We start from the raw sequence: 18437 nt of genomic DNA on the forward strand, positions 1-18437 counted from the left end.
TGTCTTGGGGAGTTGGATCATTAGGAGTAGGATTAGGACCATTTTTCTTCGTGGCAAAGTGATATTTCCAGCAGAGAGTACGAGTGTAGGACAGTAAATCTTTGACGAGGGCTGTTTGGTTGAATCTGGGAGTGGGGCTGAAGGTGAGGCCTTTGGATAGGACAGAGGTTTCAGATTGGGAGAGAGGTTTGGAGGAAAGGTTAACTACTGAATGAGGGTGTTGTGGTTCCAGATTGTGTTGATTGGAATTTTGAGGTTTTGGGGGGAGTGGAGCTGGAAGTGGGAGATTGAGTAGATGGGAGAGACTGGGTCGGTGTGCAATGAGAGGAGGTTGAGGTTTGCTGGAAAGGTTGTGAAGGGTGAGCGAGTTGCCTTTCCGGAGGTGGGAAACCAGGAGATTGGATAGTTTTTTGAGGTGGAGGGTGGCATGCTGTTCTAATTTGCGGTTGGCCTGTAGAGGGACACTCTGAACAGCCGGTGTGGATGTGGGAGAGGTAAGTCTTTCCGCTCCCGGGATTGGAATGACTCCTTACCCTCTCCCTTAAAACCCACATCCTTTCGTCTTTCCCTCTCCTTCCCTCTTTTCTGATGAAGCAACTGTTGGTTGCAAAAGCTTGAATTTTGTGTGTATGTTTGTGTTTGTTTGTGTGTCTATCAACCTGCCAGTGCTTTCATTTGGTTAGTCACATCATCTTTGTTTTTAGATATATTTTTCCCACGTGGAGGGAAACATTCCACGTGGGAAAAATATATCTAAAAACAAAGACATCTCTGCCCAAACTCTTTGTCTTTGAATATGTCTGCTTGTGTCTGTATATGTGTGGATGGATATGTGTGTGTGTGCAAGTGTATACCCGTCCTTTTTTCCCCCTAAGGTAAGTCTTTCCGCTCCCGGGATTGGAATGACTTCTTACCCTCTCCCTTAAAACCCACATCCTTTCGTCTTTCCCTCTCCTTCCCTCTTTCCTGACGAGGCAACCGTTGGTTGCGAAAGCTAGAATTTTGTGTGTATGTTTGTTTTTGTTCGTGTGTCTATCGACGTGCCAGCACTTTCGTTTGGTAAGTCACATCATCTTTGTTTTTAGATATATATATATATATATATATATATATATATATATATATATATATATATATATATATATATATCTAAAAAGAAAGATGATGAAACTTACCAAACAAAAGCGCTGGCAGGTCGATAGACACACAAACAAACACAAACATACACACAAAATTCTAGCTTTCGCAACCAATGGTTGCCTTGTCAGGAAAGAGGGAAGGAGAAGGAAAGACAAAAGGATATGGGTTTTAAGGGAGAGGGTAAGGAGTCATTCCAATCCCGGGAGCGGAAAGACTTACCTTAGGGGGAAAAAAGGACAGGTATACACTCGCACACACACACATATCCATCCACACATACACAGACACAAGCAGATATATTTTTCCCACGTGGAATGTTTCCCTCTATTATATTCATATATATATATATATATATATTTTCTCAAGTAAGTATAAGTTGATGTTTTGAAATCTTTGGATGACATCTTCCAGTGGGATTTTCTGTGATTTGTCAGTTTCTGTAATTCTTCACAGATGTTGAATTTTCTGATTTTTAGAGCACTGAGGGAACCATCTGTGTTTACTTGCTAAACAACATTCAGCAGCCAAGATCACACAAAATATTTCTTTATTTAAGACAAGCAGTTTCGACAGAATTTGCTGTCAGCTTCATATCTCAAAAATCTTTTGTTGTGAAACATGTTAATATTATCCACTTGACAACTTGATGATGTGAGGGTCCATGTAAAATGAACACATTTTGCAACAAAAAAGATTTTTAAGACCTGAAGATGAAACAAAAATCTGTCGAAGCTGGTTGTCTTAAATAAAGAAATATTTTATGCGATCTCTACATCTACATCTACATTTACATCTACATGGATACTCTGCATATCACATTTAAGTGACTGGTAGAGGGTTAATCTCAATTCTCTATTATTATAATCTCGTATAGCACGCGGAAAGAATGAACTCATAAATCTTTCTGTACGAGCTCTGATTCCCCTTATTTTATTGTGGTGATTGTTTCTCCCTACATAGGTCGGTGTCAGCAAAATATTTTTGCATTCGGGGGAGAAAGTTGGTGACTGGAATTTCGTAAGAAGATTCTGTTGCAACGAAAAATGCTTTTCTTTGAATGATGTCCAGCCCAAATCCTGTATCATTTCTGTGATACTCTTTCCCATTTTTCACGATAATACAAAATGTGCTGCCCTTCTTTGAAGTTTTTCGATGTACTCCGTCAGTCCTATCTGGTAAGGATCTCACACCATGCAGCAGTATTCTAAAAGAGGACGGACAAGCTTAGTGTAGGCAGTCTCCTTAGTAGAACTGTTACATTTTCTAAGTGTCCTTCCAGTAAAACGCAGTCTTTGGTTAGCCTTCCCCACAACATTTTCTATGTGTTCCTTCCAATTTAAGTTGTTGTAATTGTAATACCTAGGTATTTAGTTGAATTTACGACTTTTAGATTAGACTGATTTATTGTGTAACCGAAGTTTAACGAATTCCTTTTAGCATTCATGTGGATGACCTCACACTTTTCATAATTTAGGGTCAGCTGCCAATTTTTGCACCATTCACATGTTGTTGTTGTGGTCTCCAGTCCAGAGACTGGTTTGATGCAGCTCTCCATGCTACTCTATCCTGTGCAAGCTTCTTCATCTCCAAGTACCTATTGCAACCTACATCCTTCTGAATCTGTTTGGTGTATTCACCTCTTGGTCTCTCTCTACAATTTTTACCCTCCACGCTGCCCTCCAATACTAAAATGGTGATCCCTTGATGCCTCAGAATATGCCCTACCAACTGATTCCTTCTTCTCGTCAAGTTGTGCCACAAATTTCTCTTCTCTACAATTATATTCAATACCTCCTCATTAGTTATGTGATCTACCCATCTAATCTTCAGCATTCTTCTGTAGCACCACATTCTGAAAGCTTCTATTCTCTTCTTGTCTAAACTGTTTATCGTCCATATTTCACTTCCATACATGGCTACACTCCATACAAATACTTTCAGAAACGACTTCCAGACACTTAAATCTATACTCGATGTTAACAAATTTCTCTTCTTCAGAAACGCTTTCCTTGCCATTGCCAGTCTACATTTTATATTCTCTCTACTTCAACCATCATCAGTTATTTTGCTCCCCAAGTATCAAAACTCCTTTACTACTTTAAGCGTCTCATTTCCTAATCTAATTCCCACAGCATCATGCGATTTAATTCGACTACATTCCATTATCCATGTTTTGCTTTTGTTGATGTTCATCTTATATCCTCCTTTCAAGACACTGTCCATTCCGTTCAGCTGCTCTTCCAGGTCCTTTGCTGTCTCTGACAGAATTACAATGTCATCGGCCAACCTCAAAGTTTTTATTTCTTCTCCATGGATTTTAATTCCTACTCCGAATTTTTCTTTTGTTTCCTTTACTGCTTGCTCAATATACAGATTGAATAACATCAGGGATATGCTACAACCCTGTCTCACTCCCTTCCCAACCACTGCTTCCCTTTCATGCCCCTCGACTCTTATAACTGCCATCTAGTTTCTGTACAAATTGTAAATAGCCTTTCGTTTCCTGTATTTTACCGCTGCCACCTTCAGAATTTGAAAGAGAGTATTCCAGTCAACATTGTCAAAAGCTTTCTCTAACTCTACAAATACTATAAACGTAGGTTTGCCTTTACTTAATCTATGTTCTAAGATAAGTTGTAGGGCCAGTATTGTCTCACGTGTTCCAACATTTCTACGGAATCCAAACTGATTTTCCCCAAGGTCGGCTTCTACCAGTTTTTCCATTCATCGGTAAAGAATTCATGTTAGTATTTTGCAGCCGTGGCTTATTAAACTGATAGTTCAGTAATTTGCACATCTGTCAACACCTGCCTTCTTTGGGATTGGAATTATTATATTCTTCTTGAAGTCTTAGGGTATTTCGCCTGTCTCATACATCTTGCTCACTAGATGGTAGAGTTTTGTTAGGCCTGCCTCTCCCAAGGCCGTCAGTAGTTCTAACGGAATGTTGTCTACTCCCAGGGTCTTATTTCAACTTAGATCTTCCAGAGCTCTGTCAAACTCTTCATGCAGTATCATATCTCCTATTTCATCTTCATCTACATCCTCTTCCATTGTCCTCAAGTACATCGCCCTTGTGTAGACCCTCTATACACTCCTTCCACCTTTCTGCTTCCCCTTCCTTACTTAGAACTGGGTTTCCATCTGAGCTCTTGATATTCATGCAAGTTGTTCTCTTTTCTCCACAGGTTTCTTTAATTTTCCTGTAGGCAGTATCTACCGTACCCCTAGTAATATGTGCCTCTACATCCTTATATTTGCCTTCTAGCCATCCCTGCTTAGCCATTTTGCACTTCCTGTCGATCTCATTTTTAAGACGTTTGTATTCCTTTTTGCCTGCTTCATTTACTGCATTTTTATATTTTATCCTTTCATCAATTAAATTCAATATCTCTTCTGTTACCCCAAGGATTTCTATTAGGCCTCATCTTTTTATCTACTTGATCCTCCGCTACCTTCACTATTTCATCTTTCAAAGCAACCCATTCTTCTTCTGTTGTATTTCTTTCCCCCATTCTTGTCCTTCATTTCCTAATGCTCCCCCTAAAGCTCTCTACAACCTTTGGTTCTTTCAGTTTATGCAGGTCCCATCTCCTCAAATTCCCACTTTTTTGCAGTTTCTTCAGTTTTAATCTACAATTCATAACCAATAGATTGTGGTCAGAGTCCACATCTGCCCCTGGAAATGTCTTACAATTTAAAACCTGGTTCCTAAATCTCTGTCTTACCATTATATAATCTATCTGGAACCTGTCAGTATCCAATAGATTGTGGTCAGAGTCCACATCTGCCCCTGGAAATGTCTTACAATTTAAAACCTGGTTCCTAAATCTCTGTCTTACCATTATATAATCTATCTGGAACCTGTCAGTATCTCCAGGTTTCTTGCACATATACAACCTCCTTTTATGATTCTTGAACTAATTTTTAGCTATGATTAAGTTATACTCTGTGCAAAATTCTACCAGGCAGCTTCCTTCTTCATTCCTTACTCCCATTCCATATTCACCTACTGCATTTCTTTCTCTTCCTTTTCCTACTCTCGAATTCCAGTCACTATTAAATTTTCGCCTCCCTTCACTATCTGAATAATTTCTTTTATCTCATCATATATTTCATCAATCTCTTCATCATCTATGGAGTTAATTGGCATATAAACTTGTACTATGGTGGTAGGCGAGAGCTTCGTATCTATCTTGGCCACAATAATGCGTTTACTATGCTGTTTGTAGTAGCTTACCTGCATTTCTATTTTCCTGTTCATTATAAAAGCTACTCCTGCATTACCCCTATTTGATTTTGTATTTATAACCCTGTATTCACCTGATCGGAAGTCTTGTTTCTCCTGCCACCGAATTTCACTAATTCCCACTATAATTTTAACCTATCCATTTCCCTTTTTCAGTTTTCTAACCTACCTGCCCGATTAAGGGAACTGACATTCCACACTACGACCCGTAGAACGCCAGCTTTCTTTCTCCTGATAATGATGTCCTCCTGAGTAGTCCCCGTCCGGAGATCTGAATGGGGACTATTTTACCTCTGGAATATTTTACCCAAGAGGACGCCATCATCATTTAACCATACAGTAAAGCTGCATGCCCACGGGAAAAATTACAGCTGTAGTTTCCTTGCTTTCAGCCGTTCGCAGTACCAGCACAGCAAGGCCGTTTTGGTTAGTGTTACAAGGCCAGATCAGTCAATCATCCAGACTGTTGCCCCTGCAACTACTGAAAAGGCTGCTGCCCCTCTTCAGGAACCACACGTTTGTCTGTGGAGCTAGTTTGCATATAAACTTGTACTACTGTGGTAGGCGAGGGCTTCTTATCTCTCTTGGCCTCAACATATCTTTCCTAAATCGTTTTGCAATTTGTTTTGATCTTCTGATGTCTTTATTAGTTGATAAATGACAGCGTCGTCTACAAACAACCTAAGATGGCTGCTAAGATTGTCTCTCAAATCGTTTATATACATAAGGAATAGCAAAGGACATATAACACTACCTTGGGGTATGCCAGAAATTACTTCTGTTTTACTCGATGACCTTCTGTCAATTACTATGAACTGGGACCTCTCTGACAGGAAATCACAAGTACAGTCACATAACTGAGATGATATTCCATAAGCACGCAGTTTCACTACAAGCTGCTTGTGTGGTTCAGTGTCAAAAGCCTTCCAGAAATCCAGAAATACAGAATCAGTGTGAAATCCCTTGTCAGTAGTACTCAACACTTCATGTGAAAAAGAGCTAGTTGTGTTTCACAGGAACGATGTTTTCTAAACCCATGTTGACTGTGTGTCAGTAGACAGTTTTCTTCAAGGTAATTCATAATGTTTGAACACAATATATGTTTGAAAATCCTGCTGCACATCGACGTTAACGATATGGGCCTGTAATTTAGTGGATTACTCCTGCTACCTTTCATGAATATTGGTGTGACCTGTGCAATTTTCCAGTCTTTGGGTACGGATATGTTTTGAAGGCATTTTGGAAGCCTGTGTTTAGTAACTCTGCTTTGGCAGCACTGTCTTTGATATTATCTCCATTGCTATAATGTAGAGAAGACATTGATTGTTTCTTACTGCTAATATACTTCACTGATTGTTTCTTACTGCTAATATACTTCACATATGACCAGAATCTCTTTGGATTTTCTGCCAGGTTTCGAGACAAAGTTTCACTGTGGAAACTGTTATAAGCATCTCGCATTGAAATCCACTCTAAATTTTGAGCTTCTGTAAAAGATTGTCAATCTTGGGGATTTTGCGTCTGTTTAAATTTCGCATTTTTGTTTCATTGTTTTTGTAACAGTGTTCTAACCCGTTTTGTGTACCAAGGAGGATCAGCTCCCTCGTTTGTTAATTTATTTGGTATAAATCTCTCAATTGCTACCGATACTATTTCTTTGAATTCAAGCCACATCTGGTCTACACTTATATTGTTAATTTGGAATGGGTGGAGATTGTCTTTCAGGGAAAGCGTAAAGTGAAATTTTATCTGCTTTTTTGAATAGGTATATTTTTCGCTTATTTTTGAAGGATTTGGGGATTACAACATTCAGTGTCGCTGCCACAACCCTGTGTTCACTAATCCCTGTATCGGTTTTGATGCTCGTTATTAACTCAGGATTATTTGTTGCTAAGAAGTCAAGTGTGTTTTCACAACCGTTCACTATTCGCATGGGCTCAGGAACTAACTGCTCGAAATAATTTTCAGAGAATGCATTTAGCACAATTTCAGGTGATATTTTATGCGTACCTCCAGAATTAAACATCTATTTTCGTCAACATATCGAGGGTAAATTAAAAGCACCACCAACTATTATTGTATGTGTCAGGTACGTGTTTGAAATCAAAGTCAAGTTTTCTTTGACCCTTTCAGCAACTGTATCATCTGAATTTTTTTTTTGGGAGGTCGGTAAAAGGATCCTATTATTATTTTATTCTGGTTGCCAACAATGGTCTCTTCCCATACTAACTCACAGGAAGTATCCACTTCAATTTTGCAACAAGTTAAACTACTTCTAACAGCAACAAACACGCCACTGCCAACTGTGTTTAGCCTATCCTTTCGGAACACCGTTAGGTTCCTCGCAAAAATTTTGGCTGAGCTTATATCCGTCTTTAGCCAGCTTTCAGTGCCTATAACAATTTGAGCATCAGTGCTTTCTATTAGCACTTGGAGCTCTGGTACTTTCCCAACACAGATATGACAATTTACAGCTGTTATACCAATGGTTCCTGTATCTACATTCTTCCTGTGTTCGGCCTGCACCCTTTGTGACTGAAGCCCTTCTTGTGTTTTCCTGAGACCCTCTTACCTAAAAAACTGCTCAGTCCATGCCACACAGCCCTGCTACCCATGTAGCCGCCTCCTGTGTATAGTGGACACTTGACCTATTCAGCAGAACCCGAAACCCAACCACCCTTTGGCGCAACTCGAGGAATCTGCAGCCTAAACGGTTGCAGAATGGTCTGAGCCTCTGATTCAGACCCTCCACTCAGCTCTGTACCAGAGGTCTGCAGTCGGTCATGTTGACTATGTTGCACATGAGCAGCTTTACCACTTCTGTTAGCCACTCAAAACCAGAGAGAATCTCTTCTGATCCAAAATTACACACATCATTGGTATCAATGTGGGCAACCAACTGCAGTTGGCTGCACCCTGTGCTCTTCATGGCATCCGGGAGGACCCTTTCCACATCTGGAATGACTCCTCCTGGTATGCACACAGAATGCACATTGGATTTCTTTCCCTTCTTGTCAGCCAAGTCCCTAAGGGGCCCCATAACGCGCCTAACGTTGGAGCTCCCAACTACCAATAATCCCACCCTCCGTGACTTTCAGATCTTGCAGGCTGAGTGGTTTCCTCTGAAACAGGACAGGCGACAGCATCTGGCTCAGCAATTGAATGTTTCTTAGCTTCATAGAAGTCTTCTATCTCCTCAGAATGTGAACATCTTGGTACATAGACTTCAAATTATTTTCATGGGATACATGTTAGTTATTTTTAAAAGAAATCATCTTATTCTGTCTGAGAGTCTTTGATATCAGGAATACTGTTTAAATTTTTATATGATACTAACTTTATATTTCATTTCAATTTTCAGAAAGTGCAGCTGGTGATAACTGTGGTGGATTATGATCGTATTGGTACCTCGGAACCCATTGGTAAGGTTGTTCTTGGGTACAATGCCAGTGGTACTGAACTTCGTCACTGGTCCGACATGCTTGCATCTCCACGGCGCCCCATTGCACAGTGGCATACTCTCAAGGATCCCGATGATGACAAGAAGGATTAAGGAGGTAGGCATGTCTTAGCAACATACAAGATTTATTTTCTCCTTTAACCTCAAATGATGTTATCTTGGATTTGCTGACTCACTTCCTAGAGATATAAGCTATAGTTCTTCTGACTCATTTCCTAGAGATATAAGCTATAGTTCTTTATAAGAGCTGCAGGATATTAGCCAATCAGTTTTTGGAACACCATACAAAGCTACAATTAAGGAAGGAAGTTTAGCATTTAATGTCCTGTCAGTGGCAAGGTAAAGAAGGAAAAATAAAAAGACGAAACACAGGCTGGAATGAAGAAGGACAGAGAAGGAAATCAGCCATTCATGACCTTTCCAAGGGAACCAACTCAGATTTGGGGGAAGCATGGTAAACTGAAACATGGTTAGGTGGATGCAGATTTCAACCACCATACTCTCAAATTGGAGTCCAGTGTCTTATCACTACACCACCTCTCTTTCTTTCCTCTGTTTGCACTACCATTCAGATTTCTTACATTTATGACACTATACCTATCTGTACAGATAGCTGTACCATAGGTTTAACCACAGTGGAGGGATATATGTTAAGAAGCAAGACAAATGTGTGGTTCCTGAAGAGGGGAAATATTGTTTTCAGTAGTTGCAGGTGCAACAGTCTGGATGATTGATTGGTCTGGCCCTATAACGTCAACCAAATCGGCCTTGCTGTGCTGGTACTGCAAATAGCTGAAATCAAGGGAAAACTAAAGTCATAATGTTTCCCAAAGGAATGCAGGTCTGTTGTATGGTTAAATGATGATGGCATCCTCTTGAGTGAAGTATTCTGAAGGTACTGTAGTTTCCAATTCGCATCTCGGGGCAGAGACTACTTAGCAGTATGTCATTAGGAGAAACAATACTGGCATTCTACAGGTCGAAGTATGGAATGTTGGATCTCTTAATTGGGCATGTATCTTAGAAACTTTAAAAATGGAAATGGATAGGTTAAAGTTAGATATAGTGGAAACAACTGAAGTTCAGTGGCAGGAGGTATATGACCTATGGTCAGGTAAATATGGGGTTACAAATACAACATCAAACAGGGTTAATGCAGGAGTAGGTTTAATAATGAATAAGAAAATAGCAATGCAGGAAAACTACTATGAATAGCATAGCGAAAGCATTATTGTAGCCAAGACAAACGTGAAGCCCTCACCCACCCCACTAGTGCAAATTTATATGCCAACTAGCTCCGCAGATGGTGAAGAGATTGAAGAAGTGTATGATGAGATAAAAGAAATCATTCAGATAGTTAAGGGAGATGAAAATTTGATAGTGATTGGGGACTGGAATTCAATAGTAGGAAAAGGAAGAGAAGAAAGAATGGTAGATGAATGTGGACATGGGGAAAGGAATGAAAGTGGAAGCCGACTGGTAGAATTTTGCACACAGCATAATTTAATCATTACTAACACTTGGTTTAAGAATCATGAAAGAGGGCTGTACATGTGGAGACACCAGAAGGCTTCATATTGATCATATACTGGTGAAACATAAACTTTGGAAACAGATTTTGAATTGTAAGACATTTCCAGGGGCAGTTGCGAACTCTGATCACAATTTATTGGATATGAACTGCAGAAGAAAACATAAGAAATTGCAAAAAGGTAGGAGATGGTACCTGGGCAAGTTGAAAGAACCAGAGATTTTTCATAGTTTCAGAGGGAGCATTGGGCAACGATTAACAAGAGCAGGGGAAAGGAATACAGTGGAAAATGAATGGGTCGCATTAGAGATGAAATAATGAAGACAGCAGAGGATCAAATAGGTAAAAAGACAAGGCCTAGTAGAAACTGTGGATAAAACAGGAGATATTGAATTTTGATTAACAGAAGAGTAAAATATAAAATGCAGTAAATGAAGCAGGCAATAGGGAATACAAATGTCTAAAAAATGAGATTGAGAGGAAGTGCAAAATTGCTAAACAGGAATTGCTAGGGGATGAATGTAAGAATTTAGAAGCGTATTTCACTAGGGGAAAGATAGATAGCATCTATAGGAAAATTAAAGAGGTCTTTTGAGAAAAGGGAAGCAGCTGTATGAATATCAAGAGCTCAGATGGAAAACCAGTGCTAAGCAAAGAAGGGAAAGTTGGAAGGTGGAAATAGTATATGGAGAGTCTGTACTTCAGGACAATATTAGAGAAATGGAAGAGGGCATAGATGAAGATGAGGTAGAGGATATTAGATGAAGATGAGGTAGGAGATAAGGTACTGCAAGAATAATTTGACAGAGCACTGAAAGAACTAATTCGAAACAAGGCTCCGGGAGTAGATGACATTCTGTAACAACTACTGATAGCCTTGGGAGAGCCATCCACGCCAAAACTCTTCAATCTGGTATGTAATATGTATGAGACAGGGAAAATACCCTCAGACTTCAAGAAGACTGTGGTAATTCCAGTTCCAAAAAAGCAGGTTCTGACAGGTGTGAATATTACTGAACTATCAGTTTAATAAGTCATGGTTGCAAAATACCAACTAAGTTCTTTACACAAGAATGGAAAAACTGATATAAGCTGACCTTAGGGAAGATGAGTTTGGATTCTGGAGAAATGTAGGAACACGCAAGGCAACACAGACTCTACAACTTCTCATAGGAGATAGGTAACAAAAAGCAAATCTATTTTATAGTATTTCTAGACTTAAAGAAAGCTTTTGACAGTGGTGACTGGGGTATTCTCTTTGAAATTCTGAACGTAGGAGGGATAAAATATGGGGAGCAAAAGCTATTTGCAACTTGTACAGAAACCAGACAGCAATTATAAGAACAAAGGGACATAAAAGGGAAGCAGTGGTTGAGAAGGGAGTGAGGCAGGGCTGTAGCCTGTCCCAACGTTATTGAGCCTGTAACGAAAACCAAAGAGAAATTTGAAGTAGGAATTAAAGTCCAGGAAGAAGAAATAAAAACTTTGAGGTTTACCAATGATATTATAATTCTGTCAGAGACAGCAAAGGACTTGGAAGAACAGTTGAATGGAATGGGCAGTTTGAAAGGAGGATAGAAGATGAACATCAACAAAAGCACAACAAGGATAACAGAGTTTATTCAAATTGAATCAGGTGTTGCTGAGGAAATTAAGTTAGGAAATGAGACACTTGAATTACTAGATGAGTTTTGGTATTTTGGCAGCAAAATAACTGATGATGTCTGAAGTAGAGCAGATATAAAACATAGACTGTTAATGGCAAGAAAAGCGTTTCTGAAGAAGAGAAATTTGGTAACACTGAATACAGATTTAAGTGTCAGTAAGTAATGAGACACTTAAAGTGGTAAAGGAGTTTTGCTATTTGGGGAGCAAAATAACTGATGATGGTCGAAGTACAGAGGATACAAAATGTAGAATGGCAATGGCAAGGAAAGCGTTTCTGAAGAAGAGAAATTTGTTAATATCGATTATTGATTTAAGTGTCAGGAAGTCGTTTCTGAAAGTATTTGTATGGAGTGCAGCCATGTATGGAAGTGAAACATGGACGATAAATAGTTTGGACAAGACGAGAATAGAATCTTTCAAAATGTGGTGCTACAGAAGAATGCTGAAGATTAGATAGGTGTATCACATAACTAATGAGGAGGTATTGAATAGAATTCGGGAGAAGAGGAGCTTGTGGCACAACTTGACTAGAAGAAGGGATCGGTTGGTAGGACATGTTCTGAGACATCGAGGGATCACCAATTTAGTATTGGAGGGCAGGGTGGAGGGTAAAAATCGTAGAGGGAGACCAAGAGATGAATACACTAAGCAGATTCAGAAGAATGTAGGCTGCGGTAGGTACTAGGAGATGAAGAAGCTTGCACAGGATAGAGTAGCATGGAGAGCTGCATCAAACCAGTCTCAGGACTGAAGACCACAACAACAACAACAAGTCTTTTCTGGAAGTATTTGTGTGGAGTATAGCCATGAATGGAAGTGAAACGTGGACGATAAACAGTTTAGACAAGAAGAGACTAGCTTTAGAAATCTAGTGCTACAGAAGAATACTAAAGATTCAATGGGTAGATCATGTAACTAATGAGGAGATATGGAAGAGAATTGGAGAGGAAAGAAATTTGTGGCACAGACTTACTACAAGAGGGGCATGGTTGATAGGACATGTTCTGAGGAATCACTACTTTCTTCATATTGGAGGGAAGTGTGGGGGGTAGAAATCATAGAGGGAGACCAAGAGATGAATACAGTAAGCAGATTCAGTAGGACGTAGCTTGCAATACTTATTTGGAAATGAAGAGACTTACACAGGACAGAGTATCATGGAGAGTTGTATCAAACCAATGCTTGGACTGAAGACCACGACAACACACAGCGTTCTCATTGAAGCTGAGGATACCAGTTTGCTGAGGCTGAGAGTTCTCTTACAAGGCATATATTAATGATCTCTCACAGAAAATGAAAGCAGCTAGCTTTATAATTAGAATAGTGATACATCCAAATTTACTAATTTCATTTGCTTATATTACTTGAGATTGATACCATGGACTTTTTTAAGGAGAACAGCAATGACACAAGAAAGAGGACCAATCTCTGTGTTGTGAGCAAACTCCTTGATTACAGTTGGATTTCAGTCCCAAGCTGTGAGTTCCATCTTGGCAAACTTATAACTCCATGCAATATTACTTTAAGTCCACTTAATTGTGCTATGGGAAGGTAATCCTTCCTAATGAATGAAACAGCAAATAATATTGTTGAATTATAAGTTTTTTGAGTATGTTTAATTGTGTCATGGTATCTGTAACTCATTGAAATCTATGAAAAAGTAGGAAAGCAGTTCATCAGAAGATGATTCAGGCTTGTTCATTTGATACAGCAAAACTGATTTGGGATTTCCATAATTTTCCAAAACTGAACCAGGCAAATACCAGGAGGGTTCCTGCAAATAGACTATGGGCATCATTTTCCCCTTTCCTTGTCTGTTATCAAGAACTGCTGTGTTCACTTTTTGTTTATGCCAGACTGCCGAAACTTGATTTTCATGTGTTCATATCTTCTATCTTTTTCTAACCACTTTTCATTGATTATGTTGTTGCCCTTGTAAGTGATGTTGATGGCCCACATTTTCTTGTTCTTTATGATTGTTATGTCTGGCATATTATGTTTCATTATTCAATCAGTCTGAAATCATAAGTCCTGCAGTACTTTGCCTTGTTCATTTTTGACCACTGTTTTTGACTAATGGTCCTCATATTCTGGATCACTATATCATTGCACGGGTTTCACACAAGATGAATCATTACAAGTTTTCTGTTTCTCCTGTCAAAGATATTATTACCACTAAATTAGCTGTGTCTGCCAAGAACCCAATGAACAGTTCTGCAATTGTTTAGTACAAATGTGTTCTGTAGTTGCTAACACTTGCAGGATGCAGTTTTATGTCCTGTAGGCCCTTCACAGTCCATTTTGGGACAACTCAAGTGTCCCGATACTACTACAGGGATGATATGTTCTGACTTCTGTTTCCACATGGTCTTTATCTCATTTGCCAAGCCCCTGTATGTAGCCAAATACTCATTGCAGGTGGTTTGAAAATTATGGGTGCTGGGTATGGCAGTGTCTGTGAGGAAGATGAGTTGCTTATGGTTATTTGGAGTATTCTGGTATTTCATATTTCCAATTTTTATTATTTAGTTTTCTTAATACCTTGTTATGACGTTGCATCGCTGTCACTGTTGCGCAGTTGAATCGAAGTTGTTATTGTTGCAGTCACCAGTTTGAAGACTGATTTGATGTAGATCTCCATGTTAGTCTATCATATGCAAGTCTTTTCATATGTGCATAACTACTACATCCCACATCCCTTTCAACCTGCTTACTATATACAAGCTTTTTTGAAAATACGTATTAATAATAACTTTACAAATTGTAGTGCATAGAGAACTACAACAAACAATCAACATTCAGAAATATAATGCAAATGTTGCTTGTGATGTATCTAGGGTTTCTTTCATTTGGGAGAACTATGGTTCAAACCCATGTCCAACCATCCAGATTTAGGTTTTCTGTGATTTCCCTAAATCACTCCAGACAAATGTTGGGATGGTTTCTTTGAAAGGGCATGGCCAGTTTCCTTCCTCGTCGTTGACACCACCCGAGCTTGTGCTCCATCTCTAATGACCTTGATGTTGACAGGACGTTAAAATCAATCTTCCTTCCTTCCTTCCTTTTTGTTTTCTTTCATCAAGTGAATAAACTCTCGACACTTTATAACACTTCATTCTCCTTTTTTTCCTTCGCATTCTTAGTTTTTTTTCTCTTTTCTCCCTTCTCCTTCTTCTTCGCCCTCTTATTCTTAAATATGGTCATGTGAGCATTGTGTTGAGCCAATTGCTAAATAATTGTCCTTAGTTCTTATGGAATATTATTATTTGATGTTCTAATTGTATGTGTGAGTAATAATAATTACACATGGCTAAGTGATTGTAAATTATGAATTAGCCATGTGTCTAATAACCCAAATTGGTATGTTGTTTTTGGATCATGGATGCCTTATCATTTCCATATTATTAATGCAATTTGGGGTTCTGCAATCTGTGATTATAAGTTTCCTTTGGATGTAATGGCAGATTTCAGATGCAGTTCCACAGGTGAACTTTCGAGTTAACATGTAAGTGAGACCATATGTTTCACATGTGAAAGTAGGGCTCTGGTAAATATTGCATCATTTGTTTCTTGGTTGCTATTTTTTCCATTGATGATCGTGTACCACATAGCTGACTGATAGAACAATGGTTTCTAAATTGCTTCAGATAATATTCCAGTTTATCTGAAATCGGTTCCCCCCTCCCACACTTACACACACACACAATTCACTTCATCATAAAATAACCAATCTTTGAAGCCTCCTTTTAGTGTAACCATACTTTTAGTCACACTGCACAATAAAGACCATTTTGCTGCAGTTCAGTTCAGTACCTCATCATTAATTACTTCATCTGCCAATCTCATCTATAGCATTCCATCCTGGATTTCCTATTGTTTAATCTCATCTGTAAGATGGATTGCTACTCACCATATAGAGGAGACATTGATTTGCAGATAGACACAGTTGAAAGATTGTTATACATTTAAGCTTTTGGCCAAAAGGCCTTCTTCCAAAATAGAAAACACACACACACACACACACACACACACACACACACACACACACACACACACACACACACACATTCTCACATCTCACACTCATATGCCCCATATCTTTGGCCAAACTGCAGACAGTAACTGCGCCTGATAGGAGCAGCAATCTGGCATAGGTGGTGCAGCTAAGCAGGAGGCGTAGGGTGGAGAGGGGGAAGGATAACAGGGTAGGGGTGGGGAGAGGTGTAGTGCTGCTTATGGAAAAATGCAGTGATGTGGTTGGAACAAGGTAGGGGTGTCAGTCAGGAGGTTTAGGACAGGGGAAGGGTAGTGAAAATGAGGAATATCCTACCCTCTGTCCTTCCTATCCCTCCTACAGTGATGTTCTGCTATCCACTGAACCTACAAAATATCATTGTCCCTCTTCTCTGAAGGGGGAAAAGGCTGTGGGGTGCATTGACAGAATAGAAGGCTGTGTACTGCTGCAATGGTAGCAGTGAAGGGGATAGGTAGGTGGAGGACAGTGACTAGCGAAGGATGAGAGCAGGGAGGTTACAGGAACATAGGATATTTTGCAGAGAGAATTCCCATCTGTGCAGTTCTGAAAAGCTGGTGTTAGTTGGAAGGATCCAGATGGTGCAGGCTGAGAAGCAGTCATTGAAGTGGAGCACATTGTATTGGGAAGCATATTCAGCAACTGGGTTGTCCAGCTGTCTTTTGGCCTCAGCGTGTCGGTGGCCACTCTTGCGGACAGATAGCTGCTTGTTAGTCGTCGTGTCCACGTAGAAAGCAGCACAATGGTTGCAGATTAGTTTGTAGATTTCTTGGTTTCTTTCACAGGTAGCCCTGTCTCTGAAGGGAAAGGAGATTCCTGTGACTGGAATGGAGTAGGTGGTGTTGCCAGAAGAATGTATGGGACAGGTCTTGCATCTAAATCTATTGCAGGAATATGAGACATGAAGCAAGGTGTTGATGGCAGGGGTTGAGTAAGGGCGGGCAATGATATTGTGTAGGTTTAGTGGGCAGTGGAATATCACAGTACGAGGGATGAGAAGGATAGAGAGTAGGATATTCCTCAGTTCAGCAGCCGTAAAATCTGTAGAACTAAGCTGCAACCACTGTGCTGCTTTCTGTGTGGGCATGACAACTAACAAACTGTCTGTCCACATGAATGGCCACTGACAAACTGTGACCAAAAGGCAGCTAGACCATCCAGTTGCTGAATATGCTGCCCGACACAATGTATTTCACTACAGTGACTGCTTCTCAGCCTGCACCATCTGGATCCTTCCTACTAGCACCGGTGGGAACCCTCTACCTGCAACATATCCTACATTCTCATACCTCCCTGCCTTCAACCTTCCCTAGTCACTGTCCTCTACCTCCCTATCCCCTTCACAGCTCCCACTGCAGCACTGCACGACCTTCTATTCTATTGACACACCTCTAGTCTTTTCTGCTTCTGTACTTCTCTCCTTTTCTGCTAATTTGTCCCTCTAGTGAACCTCCTGACTGCATCCAGCACCCCTACCTTATCCCAACCACATCCCTACATTCGTCCACAAGCAGCACTACACCTCTTCCCACTCCTACCCTCTTATTCCACCCCCTCCACATCCCATGCCTCTTGTTTAGCCACACCACCTACACTGGACAGCTGCTCCCGTCAGGCACAGTAGCTGTCTGCAGTTCAGCCACAATGGCCAGAGACACTGGGCATATGTGTGTGAGCTGTGTGAAGGCATGTGTTTTTCCTATTTTGCAAGAATTAATTTTGGATGAAAGCTTAAGTGTGTAGCAGTCTTTTTGTTGTGTCTGCCTGTGACTCAACATCTCTTGTATATTTTCACAAAATAATGTTGTATTCCATCTTAGACTTTGCATACTTTCATCTAATCAATAGCATTCTTCTGCAGCACCACATTTCAAAACCTCTCTGCATCTGTAAATAGGAAGTGTTGGAAAGCTAAGGCAAAATGGCTGCATGAAAAATGTGAAGAAATTGAAAAAGAAATGATTGTCAGGATTGACTCAGCATATAGAAAAGTCAAAACAACCTTTGGTGAAATTAAAAGCAAGAGTGGTAACATTAAGAGGCAATGGGAATTCCAGTATTAGATACAGAGGAGAAAGCAGATCGGTGGAGAGAGTACATTGAAGGCCTCTATGAGGGAAAAGAATTGCCTGATGTGATAGAAGAAGAAGCAGGAGGCACTAGGGAAGAGATAGGGGATCCAGTACTAGATCAGAATGTAAAAGAGGTTTTTAAGACTTAGAATCAAAAAAGGCAGAAGGGAGAGATAATATTACATCACAACTTCTAAAATCATTGGAGGAAGTGGCAACAAAACAACCATTCACATTGGTATGTAGGATGTATGGGTCTGGTGATGATGATGATGATGATCATC

The 18437-nt window shown here is 39.9% G+C and overlaps 1 protein-coding gene across 4 annotated transcripts in view; it reads left to right on the top strand.

Moving 5' to 3' along the window:
* LOC126416167 (synaptotagmin 1-like) overlaps nucleotides 1-18437 on the top strand; it is a 986421-nt gene that overhangs the window by 942340 nt on the left and 25644 nt on the right. For all 4 annotated transcript variants that reach the window (XM_050083735.1, XM_050083737.1, XM_050083736.1 and 1 more), the window contains one exon: nucleotides 8751-8946. In XM_050083735.1, coding sequence (XP_049939692.1) covers nucleotides 8751-8942 — 192 coding nt within the window. In that variant the 3' untranslated portion in view covers nucleotides 8943-8946. The remainder of the gene's footprint in view (nucleotides 1-8750; nucleotides 8947-18437) is intronic.

Source organism: Schistocerca serialis, chromosome 8, assembly GCF_023864345.2.
Source record: "Schistocerca serialis cubense isolate TAMUIC-IGC-003099 chromosome 8, iqSchSeri2.2, whole genome shotgun sequence".
Classification (NCBI taxonomy): Eukaryota; Metazoa; Arthropoda; class Insecta; order Orthoptera; family Acrididae; genus Schistocerca; species Schistocerca serialis.